The sequence below is a fragment of the Orbilia oligospora genome, assembly GCF_000225545.1.
Source record: "Orbilia oligospora ATCC 24927 unplaced genomic scaffold scaffold00054, whole genome shotgun sequence".
In the NCBI taxonomy this organism is placed as follows: Eukaryota; Fungi; Ascomycota; class Orbiliomycetes; order Orbiliales; family Orbiliaceae; genus Orbilia; species Orbilia oligospora.
The window spans coordinates 1,657,896-1,671,576 of NW_011645611.1; the positions used below are offsets into that span (position 1 = coordinate 1,657,896).

The 13,681-nt window shown below is 46.5% G+C and overlaps 6 protein-coding genes across 6 annotated transcripts; 3 read left to right on the forward strand and 3 right to left on the reverse strand.

Annotated features, from left to right (window-relative positions):
* Positions 1–809: 809 nt before the first annotated feature.
* On the reverse strand, positions 810–2,869 carry AOL_s00054g511 (uncharacterized protein; the record flags this gene model as incomplete). The annotated part of the gene is made up of 3 exons (XM_011121827.1): positions 810–1,738; positions 1,809–2,682; positions 2,759–2,869. 3 exons carry the CDS (start codon positions 2,867–2,869, stop codon positions 810–812), a joined length of 1,914 nt encoding a protein of 637 aa, XP_011120129.1.
* Positions 2,870–4,036: 1,167 nt separating this feature from the next.
* On the forward strand, positions 4,037–4,727 carry AOL_s00054g512 (uncharacterized protein; the record flags this gene model as incomplete). Its single annotated transcript, XM_011121828.1, has 4 exons — positions 4,037–4,059; positions 4,142–4,269; positions 4,397–4,544; positions 4,619–4,727. The coding sequence occupies 4 exons, from the start codon at positions 4,037–4,039 to the stop codon at positions 4,725–4,727; spliced, it is 408 nt and encodes a 135-aa protein (XP_011120130.1).
* Positions 4,728–6,165: 1,438 nt separating this feature from the next.
* AOL_s00054g513 (uncharacterized protein) lies at positions 6,166–6,540 on the forward strand (the record flags this gene model as incomplete). The annotated part of the gene is made up of 1 exon (XM_011121829.1): positions 6,166–6,540. One exon carries the CDS (start codon positions 6,166–6,168, stop codon positions 6,538–6,540), a length of 375 nt encoding a protein of 124 aa, XP_011120131.1.
* Positions 6,541–6,586: 46 nt separating this feature from the next.
* On the forward strand, positions 6,587–7,510 carry AOL_s00054g514 (uncharacterized protein; the record flags this gene model as incomplete). The annotated part of the gene is made up of 1 exon (XM_011121830.1): positions 6,587–7,510. One exon carries the CDS (start codon positions 6,587–6,589, stop codon positions 7,508–7,510), a length of 924 nt encoding a protein of 307 aa, XP_011120132.1.
* Positions 7,511–7,944: 434 nt separating this feature from the next.
* On the reverse strand, positions 7,945–9,493 carry AOL_s00054g515 (uncharacterized protein; the record flags this gene model as incomplete). Its single annotated transcript, XM_011121831.1, has 3 exons — positions 7,945–8,892; positions 8,996–9,046; positions 9,128–9,493. The coding sequence occupies 3 exons, from the start codon at positions 9,491–9,493 to the stop codon at positions 7,945–7,947; spliced, it is 1,365 nt and encodes a 454-aa protein (XP_011120133.1).
* A 1,308-nt stretch (positions 9,494–10,801) lies between these two features.
* On the reverse strand, positions 10,802–13,381 carry AOL_s00054g516 (uncharacterized protein; the record flags this gene model as incomplete). Its single annotated transcript, XM_011121832.1, has 1 exon — positions 10,802–13,381. The coding sequence occupies one exon, from the start codon at positions 13,379–13,381 to the stop codon at positions 10,802–10,804; it is 2,580 nt and encodes an 859-aa protein (XP_011120134.1).
* Between the last annotated feature and the right edge of the window lie 300 nt (positions 13,382–13,681).

A 13,681-nucleotide genomic window follows, 5' to 3' on the forward strand; every position in this document is an offset into this window, starting at 1 on the left:
ATATATACGAAATATGATCATGGAAATTAACAGAAATATAAATTCAAGTCCTTTGACCACAACTCTAGATGACGACTCTTACGTGAAGCTTTTCTTTTTTTTATTATAATATTAATATCAAAAGGTTCTGGCAACTGATATATGATATGCAATTAATGCTGCCAGGAACTGTGCCGCCCACTTGCCTGAAGTCGCCGACACATATGATATCCCGTTTCTACACCAAACCTTGTGGAATCGATGCTGGCAGCGGGGTATTGGTACTTACATGATGTAGCCTGATCAGCTAGAATAGAACCCATCCTGGCCTGGAGAGATCCAATCGAAACGCTCTGAAGTGGACCCGGCGCCAAACTTGGAAAGTGTGGCCACACCAAATCGATCCCGGGCTAAAAACGACCACCACGAGTAGAACATACATTCGGTAATGATGAGATGATAATCATGAAAGAGTCTATATAAAATAATATTTCGAAGAGAGATGTCAAAATACATTTCTTGGTGATATTACATCCGCTAATTCTTTAACAGCCAACCAAAAAGAAACCCTGTTGGGAACGACAAAGGAGAGAGTGTGTGAAAGAGTGGAAGTGGGGTCATTATAAAAATCACAAATAATTTCATAGTATGTACTAGAGAAACAAAGAAAAAGGTCGCAAGCCTGCGTAGGCGGCTTCATCGCTAGCTTGCTGGGACAATCTCTGCAATGCCGCTTATAAGATTCTAGGGGCCGAAACCTAGGTTTATCGGATATCATTGGAACAAAAAAAAAGGGTAATATAATTGTATCATCTCGCAAGGACGGTTAGTCAGCGGCTACCTGACCTGCTAAAAACGAAGACGATGATAATTGCAACAGCGAGAGTAGCAACAGCTCCTGGAAGCAGCAGATCGTTAGGTACTCCGGGAATATGTTGTTTTTCACTAAGAAGTTCGGCTTGTCTCTGAAGTTTCAAAACCTCCTCGGCGGCATCTAGCTTCTCAGTATCAACTGGAGCTGGTGGTGGAGGTGGGGGTGGGGGTAGAGGAATTTCGATATTTGGAGGGTGGTCTGCATCGTGCACATAGATGTCGACCTTGTCTTTGCCTTGTCGGCGGGCTAGGCTAATAGCATGGCTGAGATCATGATCTGTGGTAATTGAAACAGGGTCCATCTCATCATCAAGGTAGGATATCGCGAATCCCTGTTTATCAAGCTGGCCATCTTCTGTTACAGTGGTTGGGCCACCAACTTGAGAAACTTCGCCGCCTAGTTTCTGACTGACAGTGGCTACTAAACCAGCGAATCCAGCTGAAGGAATTACAGCGAATCTGTGAACCCGACCAGACGGTGCCTTGAATTTAAATGTAAATGGATTTTCTGAGAGTGATGGCATTTGCGAGGGTGTGAGCATGACCTGCGAATGTGGTGGAGAATCGTCCCCGGCGTGGGATGCAGAATCGTTAGGTAGAACGGAGTGCGAATGCGAGGTTCCTGGTCGCTCATATTGTGGATGTCTCAGCATGCTTGGCGATTCAGACCCCATCATCGACATGTGGTGGGAGACACTATCAGACACCACGGATTCAGAGTCGTTATCCATTGACAGCCAAAATTTGTTCCAGGCCGGACCTTCGTTATCCGGTGTCTGCATGGTGTTGATTTGCTCCAATGTCGCATAGGTGAGTTTTAGGACATCCACCATACCGACGATCTCGCCAGCCTCGTTCATGACAGGAAGATTCAAGTAGTGGCCATCTAAGTACGCAATTAGCTTTTTTGAAATAAACATACACATATATGAAGGGTTGTCAAGTCGGGGCCATACCGTGCATTTTTCGGAGAGCGGCTTGGATGCTCAAATCCATAGAGGCGAAATCTGGATGGGGAGTCATGACACGAACGACACTGCAAGTTGCGGGGTCAAGTCCCGGAGCAATGACACGGAGCACAACGTCCTTGCTGGTGAAAATACCAGTAATATTTCCTTGATCTTGGACAAGGACAGCTGTGGTGTGATTTTCTTTCATTAGAGCAGCTGCTTCTCTGACGCTTGTTCTAACATTTACGGTGGTAGGTGGGACGCCACTGAGAACGGTCTCGAGAGTTGGACCCGCCATTTTTGACCGCAAAGCCTCAACGTATTGAATTATTTGGGTAGGTTGAGCTCCACCAAGCTCCTGGACGCCCTCCAATGCATCGTAAAGTTTACGAGACATCGAATAGGACCTCTCAAGCTTTTCCATTGCCTCGTAGAAGCATTTTGTGATATCCAAAACACCACTGATATCCTGATTTTCGTCCATGACGGGTAAGTGCCTGAATCCTTTCCTAACCATAAGGTCCAAGGCATCGGTAGCTGAAGTGTCCGTTCGAGCGCATAGGGGGTTTTTGGTCATAATATCAGCAACGGCGACATCTCGGGCGTCAATTGCGCCGCCAACGACCCTGAAAGCAAGATCTTTAGCGGTGAAGATACCGGCAATTCTATCGTCGTCGTCGGTAACGAGAACACAGTCTTCGCGCTTAGCAGCCATCATCTGAGCAGCTTCGGCGACTGTGACATGAGGTTTGATTTGCAATGCCTGGCCCGGTTTGAGAGCCATGACAGTGCCAGGTGTTGCTTTGCGACTTCCCCGGGACCTAGCGCTAGACTGCTGCTTCTTCTTCCCCAAATCCTGCTCCATTTTTCGTCGAATTGCCTTATACAGAGTGATTCCGGTTAGCTGCCGTCGATTGTCTCAAAAGCTTGGATATAGCGATTGGATGCATGCATACCTCATCTCGTTTGATCTGTCGTCGTCTGCTATCGGTAACGCTAGAGCCGGCATCATGGTGCCCCTGGGCGGATGTAGTCCGGTGGGAACCTCGACGGCCGGTGGTAGACATATTTGCAGCTTCGGTATTTGCAAATTTGGTGGGTTTTGAAGGTGATGAAGTTGGTGATACGAAGGAGATAGGGAGAAAGGAGGGATCCGAAGAAAATATGCAAGAAAGTTTTGGCGGGGCGGCTTAAGTTTGGCTGTGCTGTTGTTGCTTCTTTGGAGCTCCCAATCTTAAACCACTCAAACCAAAATCAAGGCTGACGATTCGCCAGCTGTTTAGTATTTCTTATTTCTTATTTTGCTTAGTGTCGGAACTAATATTAAAGGAATAGCCTTATTGAGGAATCGATGGTTCTATTAGACTAGTTAGACGAGTGCCTGCAGGAAGGGCTCGTGATAATGATTCCGATATCGTGAAACTGGCATGATATGATAGTTCAAATATTCCATTCACGGATTCACAGCCGCCAATATGTCCCTTTGTCCGCTCGGGAAGCTTAAGAATCTTAGGAACTATTCGGAAGGTATCCTTTAAGTTTTTTTTTTGTTCAAAAAAAAAAATCCGATGAGGTCATGTCAGATCAGATTTTTTTATTAGACTGTATGCAAAGGTGGCGCGGACAAAATCATTGGGAATTGTCGATGCCATCGCGAAGTCTATACCCAGAGCTCATCCGCATGATATCAACATGCAGGCCATCCATCCATCTCTTCTGGCTGGCCAAATGGTTGGCTTACCGGCACGCTGTGGCCATGCAGATGATCGAGTAACGTGGTCACTGAAAGCATATCGAACCTTTACCCCGCCCGGCGCCGGCTCTACGCTATACACCTGACAGCTTAGGACCGAGCCGGCTCCGTACATTGCAGCGTCGGCAACGACACCTCAACACACTTTCTGGCGTTTGTCGCGCTTATGTAGCCGCCAAATGTGTTGTGGTGTTGAGCCCTATGTTCCTGTTCCCGTTTAGGTAATATAGGCGAGAGTGTTGCCCACAAAAAAATAATTCGCTGGCTGGACAGGCTGTCTCCCAAATCTTCAAGATACCACCAGCAAGCTCGACAAGCATCACCGATATCGTCGCCGACACTCACGAATTATCTCCCTTTACCCCGATTTCGACACTCGATAATCATCCAGGTACAGCCAATTCCGCATTCCGACAATTCTCATCTTCCGACAACGTTTGCAACAGAAGGGTTAACAGAAGGCATTTACAGATTAGTCAAAATGGTCAAGAAGCGCGCAGCCAAGTATGTCGAAACTTAGACGGACGAAGGATCTCAACATCATCTGAAAAAGGGACGATTTCTGACTGGTGGTTTTATTTTATAGCGGTCGCAACAAGAACGGACGTGGTCACGTCAACCCAATCCGTTGCTCCAACTGCTCAAGATGTACTCCTAAGGACAAGGCCATCAAGAGATTCACCATCCGAAACATGGTTGAATCTGCCGCCATCCGTATGTCGAATCTCTTATCCGTTTAATTGGCATATATATAAATAGGGTCCTGGAGCTTGCTGAAGCTATTAAGGATTCTCTTGCAAATAAAGACATGCTAATGAGACGTCAATTCGGTCTGGAATAGGTGATATCATGGAGGCCTCCGTCTTCTCCGACCCATCGTCTGGATACGCCTACGGCAGCAACAACAACCCCGCCGGATACAACATCCCAAAGATGTACCTCAAGCTCCAATACTGTGTCAGCTGCGCTATCCACGGAAAGATCGTTCGGTATGGTGGAATTCCTGCACAACGGGGTCTATAGATGTGAGGAAAGCTAGCTAACTGGTTATTTTGCTGGATAGTGTTCGATCGAGAGAAGGACGTCGCAACCGTGCTCCACCACCAAGAGTACGATACAACAAGGACGGCAAGAAGCTGACACCTACTCAGGGCGCCGCTAAGACTGCCTAAGCGTGTTCTTCCGTTCGATATTTGTTTTATAATAGTCTCCAGAATCCTGAATATACAATATGGATCACCACCACCAAAGTTCCTTTGAATCCGTATCAAAGGATACTACCCTTTTTAACTCGCCTCCTCATTCAAACAACTATTCCTACCGCTAGTTTTTCATAAGAATATTCTTATTCTTTTTGTGTATATGGGGCATTCTGTTTTTACGCCAGGGTTTCCTTTTCATTGCGTTATAATTACGATACTTTTTTTTTCTCCGAAGACATTCCTGACTAGGGAGTTTTCATTCATCCATGTCATTATAGTCCGAAGAATTAGACATTCGATGAAACCACCAGCCTTCAGATCGTGTTATCAAAGTGAATGACAACAGCAGAGGGCGGACAAGGACGGGGTATACCACTTTGAACCGTGAGAGCTACGAATGCCTAACCCCAGACTAAATACCAAGGTATTAATACCTCAGTCGAACATCTAAAGATATATTGACCTAGATAATCACTAGTCAGGAGCCCTTTATAAGGAAAACTAGGCATTCTGGGTTGAGATTTTCTTTAATTGGTTCAGCGCCTTTCCTAGAGCTAGACTCAAAGGTCTACCCAAGTAAGGTAGCTATTAAACAGATGCCCTACAACGGTTTGACGGTAGGGGCAATTCGTGGGCCATGCCACGCTGACATATCAACATGGTATTGAGGCTGAGAGTTTGTGGTATTTTGGTGTGGCGGGTACATACAGTGGCTGAAACAACACCAAAATGGCCCTTTGGTCTAAATGGGCCTTTCGCTTGGGTCAAAATGGGGCGCATATACGCCCTGGCAATCCGTCTCAGAGCCCTCCAATATTACGTCGCATCTCCCTAATACTCTAATACACCTCCCGTAATTTTTATCTAAATACTTTCTACTGAAGTACCTACTTATATAATACCCTCTTACTTTCTTATCTCACTCCCTTCACACATCGTCATCATCACCATCATCATTACCACCCTGTCCTCCTTCTCCTTCTCCTTCTCCTCTCAGCTTCGTCTTTTCGTGTATAAAATTATTATCACCTCAGAATCATCTTCGACCTTGCTCCCTTTCATCCTCATCTAATCTTCAACTCTGTTCAATCAGGAAACTGATACCTCTTCATTAACCAAGAGCTCACTCTAGATCAAACGTTTCTTAGTTTTCAGAAGCTAAGAAACAATTCACAATGGCTTCCAAAAGACCTCTTTCACCCCAATCGTCGGTCCATTACTATCCAAAATAAACGTATTTTCGTTGTGGCTAACATTCTGTTATGACAGGTGGTCTACTTGTGCTCGTTGTAAACTTGAATTTTACGCTCTCGACAAAGCGCAAGAACACTTCAGCACTATTTGTTACGACTTGTGGTGCGACTTATGCCAGGGATCGTTTGAAGATCCGGAGAAGACTCGACAGCATATGTCCGCTCATCGTGATCTCTCGTCTCGATGCCCACGATGTGCATTTGATGCCGGAAGAGGAGGCGACATCATAAGACATTGGATAGAAACCGGATGTCACCGCGAATGCCCGGTCTGCAAGGTTTGGTATTACCAGGAGAGTTATGACGTTCACCTTGAATTGAATCCCTACTGCCGTCGCGTAACCTTTACTTCAGAATCCACCCAAACCACACAACCATCGGATCAGTCCGAACAGCAGGCGCTCGTACTTTTCGAGCCCCAAGTATACCAAGGAACGAAAGTCGAAAAGAACGATGGTATGGGCACAAAATCGGCAAGTGTAGACCTCATTGTCCAATTTCCTTGCCCGGCTCCTAATATTTTCGAATAAATAGTCCCATCCTAGCCTTGCGGCATCTGATCCCTATTGGCACAGAATGCGTCTCCCAGCTATTAATACTCACCCCGGCCCAGCAGCTTTGGGCCCAAGCAACCAAAAAGTCAACTTATCCAAACGAAAGGGGCAAAGTCAGGTAAATTGTCCCGGTTGCAATAGGGGGTTCCCGCTTCCAGCGTCTTTGGTTAGCCACCTTGAAGCGGGCGGTTGCCCTAGCATGATAGACTTCTTAGACATAAACTACACATTCGCGACATATCTGAAGGCAGAGAAGCTTCTCCTTTCCGATAACCGCAAGTCACTTGGGAGCCTTCTGAACTACCAGGATATTCAGGCCACAAGACCCTTTCAATGTCCTGGGAATGGCTGTGGGCTCACATTTTCGGTTCTGAGTGGATTGATTCAGCATTCAGATTCCAGCAGATGCAGTGCAAGCATTGGGCGGCCGATGATCATGCACCACTTGCGCACCAACGTTTACTATCAAAGCATTATCCGCAAAATGCAGAAAATGGCTATCAGGGGCCCGACGACAATGTTCGTAAGGCCTCCTCCATACCAAGTAAATCAGAACTTTCTGCACCTACCAGAACGCTGGGGTCCAGCGTTTTCGAAGCTCAAATCAGATCTATTCTCTGCAGTTACTAGGATCTCATGTGGCAACCCAGACAAACAAGGACGAAATTTCATGGTCTTCCAGGACCCGCATAATATGGGAAATATTCTCGAAAGTATCGAGAATTCAGTTACGTGGCTTCGCGGGGAGCTAGGAAAGATCGAACCCGCGCAAAATGACAGGCACAGCAACGACCTGGGAAAAGTATTGGTATGCTTTGGGACGACGGAAGAAACCCATAGCCTCTATCGTTTCTTGAATGATGTTGAAAAATTCAAGAATGTCCTACGCAAGGAGCTCCATGAGACCCCTCTTCCTCTATATTGTGGCGACTTTCAGGTCTCTTAACTTATCCAAGGGGTAGCCTAGGCTGTCCCCACAAATGTGGTTTATTAAATGGTGCTAGCAGAGCTGGACGCTCTACGGGATTCTTCACTCTATTTGTTTTTCAAATCACGGCCGCTTCCGTCTCAGACCGATCTTAGGTCCTGAGGCCCGTTTCTTTTATTCTGCTGCTAGTTTTATATTCTAGCATTGTTCTTAAACTTTGTTTATTCTCATTATGCCGGAAACCAGGCCAGTCCAAGTGAAGCGCTGAATGAGATAAAACAATACCTCAATTAGGAGGCATATATTTCTGCCAATATGCCTACTGATAGCTAGCAATTCCAAAGAATATCGAAATTAAAAACACGGATACCAATTTCAAACGTAACTTCGTAGCTAAGGGGTTTATGTACATCAAGGCATTACGCCTCTGGGAATACAGGTATATATATAGTCTACCTCAACTCTGTCTTTCCTGTTAAAGCGAATGTCTCCCATGGAAACCCAAGTTCGTTCCACCCACTGCCTGTAGGTATTGCGACTTTGCTCCACCCTCTAATCAACTCCCTCCAATAGCACATCTCCGCACCCTCTGACAAGTATCCTTTTTCGACGGCAAACTCTTTCTGTCTTGCTGCAATACCCTTTGCAATTTTGGGGTTCTCTCTGAGCCACATTATTGTCTCTTCTAGATCGCTCCAGTCCGGCGAAACAAATATAGCATTCGCTTCATCCGGCCTATAATCCTTCGGCCAGGCCTTTCTCAATCTCTTCATGCCCCAATTATCCATCTTCTTCGAACTCTGAAATCCCAGTGTCCACGCGAACAACGGTTTTATCAAATGAGTCGAGTGCATCATATAATTTATCGGAGGCGTAATAATGACGCTCTCGCAAAGCATATGAAACGGAAGACGACCGGAGTATGTAATACCCTCCGTATAAGCGATATACTTATACCTGCAGATTTCAGGGATTTGAACGATATTTTTCGCCTTCTCTAAAGCAGTCCACTCTAATTGTCCCGTATCGGCCCAGTCTTTGCCTTCGGTGGCACCAATTAGATTTCCCCTGAGGTTCTGATTTTGAATGGGGTTGAAGGAAGGAGTGCCCCTCCAGAAGAGTTTGTCAACTTTTTCTTCGAAGGGGAGGGTACTTTCGATTTCGGAGACTTGCGAGAGGACCTCGATTAATGGACCGACGTATTTGACGGGCCAGGACCAATGGCCGAAGTGTGGGACTGGCCAGTGGTTTAGAAGCACGGTGTGGTCATACCATTTGGAGTAGACCCAGCTGTTGTTCTTGGGGTAGTCGACTGGGGTGAAGGAGAAGAGGGTGTCTGGGAGGGGCTCTGGAGAGGTTGCGAGGGCTTTGTGAACTTGATGGAGGGCAGCATTGCGGTGCTAGAAATAGTTTCAAAAGATCAATATTGATATCACAGTCTCATTATTGATATGCATTCAGAACACATTAGAAAGAAATCCTGGAGAGGGAATGAACGCATACCATCACATTGACATGGCTATTTGTCGTATTGCTAGTACTGATAACATATAACTTCATACCCATAAAAAAATCCAACAGTTAGTTAGTTGACTACGGATATAAAAACTATATTGGGTTTATATTTGATCATACCCTATTGTTCTTTATTCTCGCTGTAACAAGCGCAGTAAAATCATCTGGCCCTCTATAAAAATCAAACTTCCCCCTCCCGACTGCCTCATCGATAGGTTTAAACAACAGTGGATACTCCTTCCGACACTGTTTCTCTGTCAAAAAATTAGAACGCTCCGCCCAGCTCTTTACTCTTCTCCCATTAATTTCTAGAGTGGGGTATCTAGGTCTGTTCTCATCAGAGCCCCGAGACCTGAAGAGATCGGATACTGCGCTACTGTCTGTGTTAAAGAAGTATTTGAGGACCACCATAAGCCCCACAGCTGCGAGGAGGGCCTCTGCGAAGGCGATCCGCAGGAAGAAAGGACGTCGACTGAGTCCCCCCATTCTGGTATATCGTCCCATTACGAGGAGGAAAAAGAGAAGGAGGAGAACGTGCAAAAGGAACCAAAAGGATTTCCTGGGGCACTTTTAAATATAAAGCATTCCAAAAAGAGCCCGCGAGGGGGGGGGGGGACAAGAAGTGGTGTGAGCGTTAACCCTCAATAGCCCATAGAAGTCCTTTGTATGCACATATATATATGCATACTTAATGCAATCAATAGCTTTAAAGCCCATTCGAAGGGCCTAGGACGATACTCTGGCCACCTTGGGGGAAAACTCCACTATCCACAGTATCAGAAGCCTCGACTGGAAAAAACGGCAGGGCAAAACGGCAAGAAATTGCCATTTGCAGTCAGTTGCAAGCAAAACTCCACTCCCAATCCCGGATATATCAGGTCAAGAAAAATCCGGGGACGCCAACCTTTACCCAGCCTTTTCCAAGCCTACCCTACCATCGGATACATTAACGCCGTCTGAACACTAAGGGCCTGGGCAGGTACAAGATGTAACTATTTGGCTTGACAGCTCTCAAAAAAACAAAACAGGCCCACATGTAACACAAGATAGAGTGGCAGGGAACCCGGTATATCGAGAGCTAGTTAGGTACCAGATGACGAGGGACCTCCATGGATCCACCGGCTCGAAACAAACTACTAGCCTAGCGGGAAAAGAATCTCAATAACCATGTTCCTTACACGTTCGCGAAATTCATCGCTAATTTTCTGGAATATCGAAAAACGTTTATTCAAGCTTTTTTGAAGGGTGTGGAGGGTGTGCAGGGGTTTGAGACGGCCATCGGCCCGGATGTTGTCAGGGTGTGGAGCCTGGAATGAGAGAGATTCGTCATGTTATGGTAACGCCAGGGCTTGTGATTTCTTCGGTGGTTACGGAATAGTTTAGGCAGTAAAATTTTTATGGCTTGGAGTACTTAAGTTCCAGCGCCATGCATGTTTGTTTCTTAGCTCTTTGTTCAAGTTTTGGGCCACGTTGGTGAAGAGTTCATCAACATGAGGTTTGCAACGTTTGCGAGAAGTGTGCTTAGATGCAGATGTTGTATTTTGGATGGTAATTGTGTTGGCTCGGGATTGCTCCAGGCCGTGGCGCCGGTCTCGTAGTATACCCTCGAAGCTGGTTTACGAGCACCTTGGAACGACAGCTCAACGGTTAGGACAATATGACTGACAAAAGGAATATTATATATCAGACGAATTCCGAGCGCCGAAACCCACGAGTTACATGAAGCCTATTGTACAAAAATCGGATAAAGCCCGAGAAAATATTTACAATGAAAAGAGAGTCAATATCGAACGATCACTGCACCATCTGAGCATCCTCAAGTTCTTCTAACATTCCGGGACGACTGAGTCGCATATCCGTACCGAGGAACGGGTCATCGTTTCTCCATGGCCAGAATTCGTACGCTTGCGCAAGGGCTACCAGCTCTTCAACTGATACATGTACGGCAGGCTTATCAGCGAGATCTGGGAATTTCTTTAACGATTCTTCAGTTTCGAACATCTGCTCGGCACCCTCTCCAATTTTAGAAAGCACATTCCGCATCGAATTATTCCGGGACAAGAATGATGACGTGAGGAAGAGGTTGAAGAACTTCCAAGGTTCGGAGTCTGGTACATCTCCTCTCAGATATGGTAGTGTGAGCTTTGGTGTAAAGTCTAGAAGGGTGGTTTGAGCCCACCGCAGAGGCGGCCAATAATCCACGGGTTCAAACACGACTGGAGGTGGATCTCGGGACATGGAAATGTATGTGAGCTGGTCAGCATACTTGACGCCTGTTGTGGCATCTTGTTTGTTCGGAACGTGGCCTGCCTGTTTCCAAATATCCATCCTGAAGAAGAACCGGTGATCTGCCCAGGTGAAAAAAGGCGGCGGGGATGCAATCTCCCGGAGATCTGTAAAGGCTTCAACCATGATTGCTGCACGATTTCTTCTCCCAAAGCTCCTAGGGAGGTACCGTGCCACCATGTCCTCGTCAACCCAAAGCAGAAATTTAATTCGGCCATACCTAAAGACCCAATTTTTCTGTGCCATGGCGTCGAGGATTTGTGCCATAAATCGGTCACCTTTAATTTCTTTATGAAGCATTCCGGTTACAAGAAGGGTCTTGTTAACTCCTTCTTCGAATGGAAGTTTCGTTGGATTGACTTTTCCATCCTTGATGAGGTCGTCGAATGTGTTCCAGTCGTAGAAGTCTTTCTGAACGATTTCAAAGGAACTATCCGTACAAGTGTGCTCAAGAAAAGGAACAAAATCGGGCTCGTGTTCGAGCAGGATATGTTTCGATGGGTTGATGGCTTTGTTCAGCTCTCGAGAAAATATCCCATAGCCAGGGTTGAAATCAATCACTTCGCATCCTTGATATTCTGAGAAGTCGAAGTTATTGAATATATCCGCACACTTCTTTTCTCCAATTACAAGAGATTTGTCCGTTGGAGGTTTAGGCTGCGGTATCCCCGATTGCACCAGGCTCGCGATTGTCGGAGCAGAGTTTTGTATTTTCTGTGGGGTCACTGCCCTCCATTTCTCTTCTCCGGAATCTTTACTCTTCGTTGTTCCATCCCATCTACTTTTTCTCACTCTTTCTTTGGGTAGCGACCCTCTTTTATGCCGGGTATCTCCCCCAGGGGCCTTCTTTGGTACGATGGGAAGCCCTTCATCATCCAGTAGATACTCCCATTCCCGCTCCTGTCCCTCTTCATCTTCCGCTTGCTCTTTTTTTCGAGTTTGAAGGAAATCCCTTGCAGTGCGAGTGAGGTCACTGATTTTGTACGCCTTGGGTCCAGTGGGTCGATTAAGTTGCTTATTCACTAGCTTGACAACAATTTCTTCATCAAGCGGCGTTTTCCTACGTTTTTTCTTCCCATCCTCACTAATTCCATACTCTGCGATCTCCTTTCGTCTTTGCCGCCTTGCCTCCTTTACCAGTTCTTCCCTAGCCTGTCTAAGCTCCTTGTCTTCCCTCTCTTCTTCGCTAAAAAACGGTTTGTTTCTACCGGGCCTAAGATAGACCATCTTTTCGACCCCTTGATCTAGTATGATCTTGCTCGGCAGCTCTGGACCATACTTCTTAGGTCTTCCGGGGTCTATTCCATATATCTCTTCCATCTCTGCCCGAGTCCTCCGCCTCCGCCTCGGTTGGGGACCATTAGGATCAGCAGGAATATTAGGACTAGGATCCCCTTCCATCTCATGTTTGGGTATCCCAAATACAAGCTCGGATACAGGAACACCTGCATAGTATGCCATTCTGTTCTTCTGAGCGACGGTTGGATACTTAGGCCCAAACATCTTAGGCCGCCCAGCAAGTTTCCTAGCTTTAGGCTCTTCAGACTCAATCCCCTTAGACCTACTCTTGCTTCCAACCCTCTGCCCTCGATTATTTAGCCTCCCGACGCCCCGTCGCTTAGCTGCTGTAGAAGAGTCCTCTTTAACCACGGAAGGTTTGGTTGCTCTGGTTGCTCTGGTTGGTTTGGCTCGAGGACGCCCAACCGGCCTTCTCATAGGCTTCATGAATACCGTTGGTTTTTCGTAAAGTTTTTCATATTCTTCCCTGAAGTCTTTGGGTATTGGCAAAGTTGCTTTTTTCAGGGCAGTTGCTCTTTTGGCTGCTAGTTCAGCTTTTTTCTTCGCCCTTTCTATCGCTGCCAGAGCATTTTCTTCCGGAGTCCTCCTGGGCCGCCCTCGGCGTTTAGGGGCTTCATTACTGCCGAGTATTGTTGAAGCATCGGCGGCATCTGGGTCATCGCTAGTTGTAGAATAGTTTCGTGATCTCCATTGACATGGAGCAATCGAAGCGACCGCCGCTTGGAAGGTATGTCTACGGAGCAGCCCTCTGTCGGCAACAACCTTCCTAAGGTGTGCAGCTGCCCTCATCTGGAGGCGCAGTGAAGGACTATATCAATTGTGTAGGATTAAGAACCGTGCATTGCTGGTAAATGTTTGTTGAGCCCGATGTTGCTGTCAGGTTGTGGAAGACCAAAGTTCCAGGAAAGAAGAAAAAGTTCGAGCGAAACAAGCGCCTCAGTGACAAGTTTGTGCGAAAAAGCATATCGATAAACCGCCACACAACACAAGGCTAACACCCCGCCATATGTTTCCCAACTAGCTGAGTCAGCCGATGCAGTGCCGCAAATATTGAATCCAAGCGTAGCTTAAGCATGACGAATTAAAAAG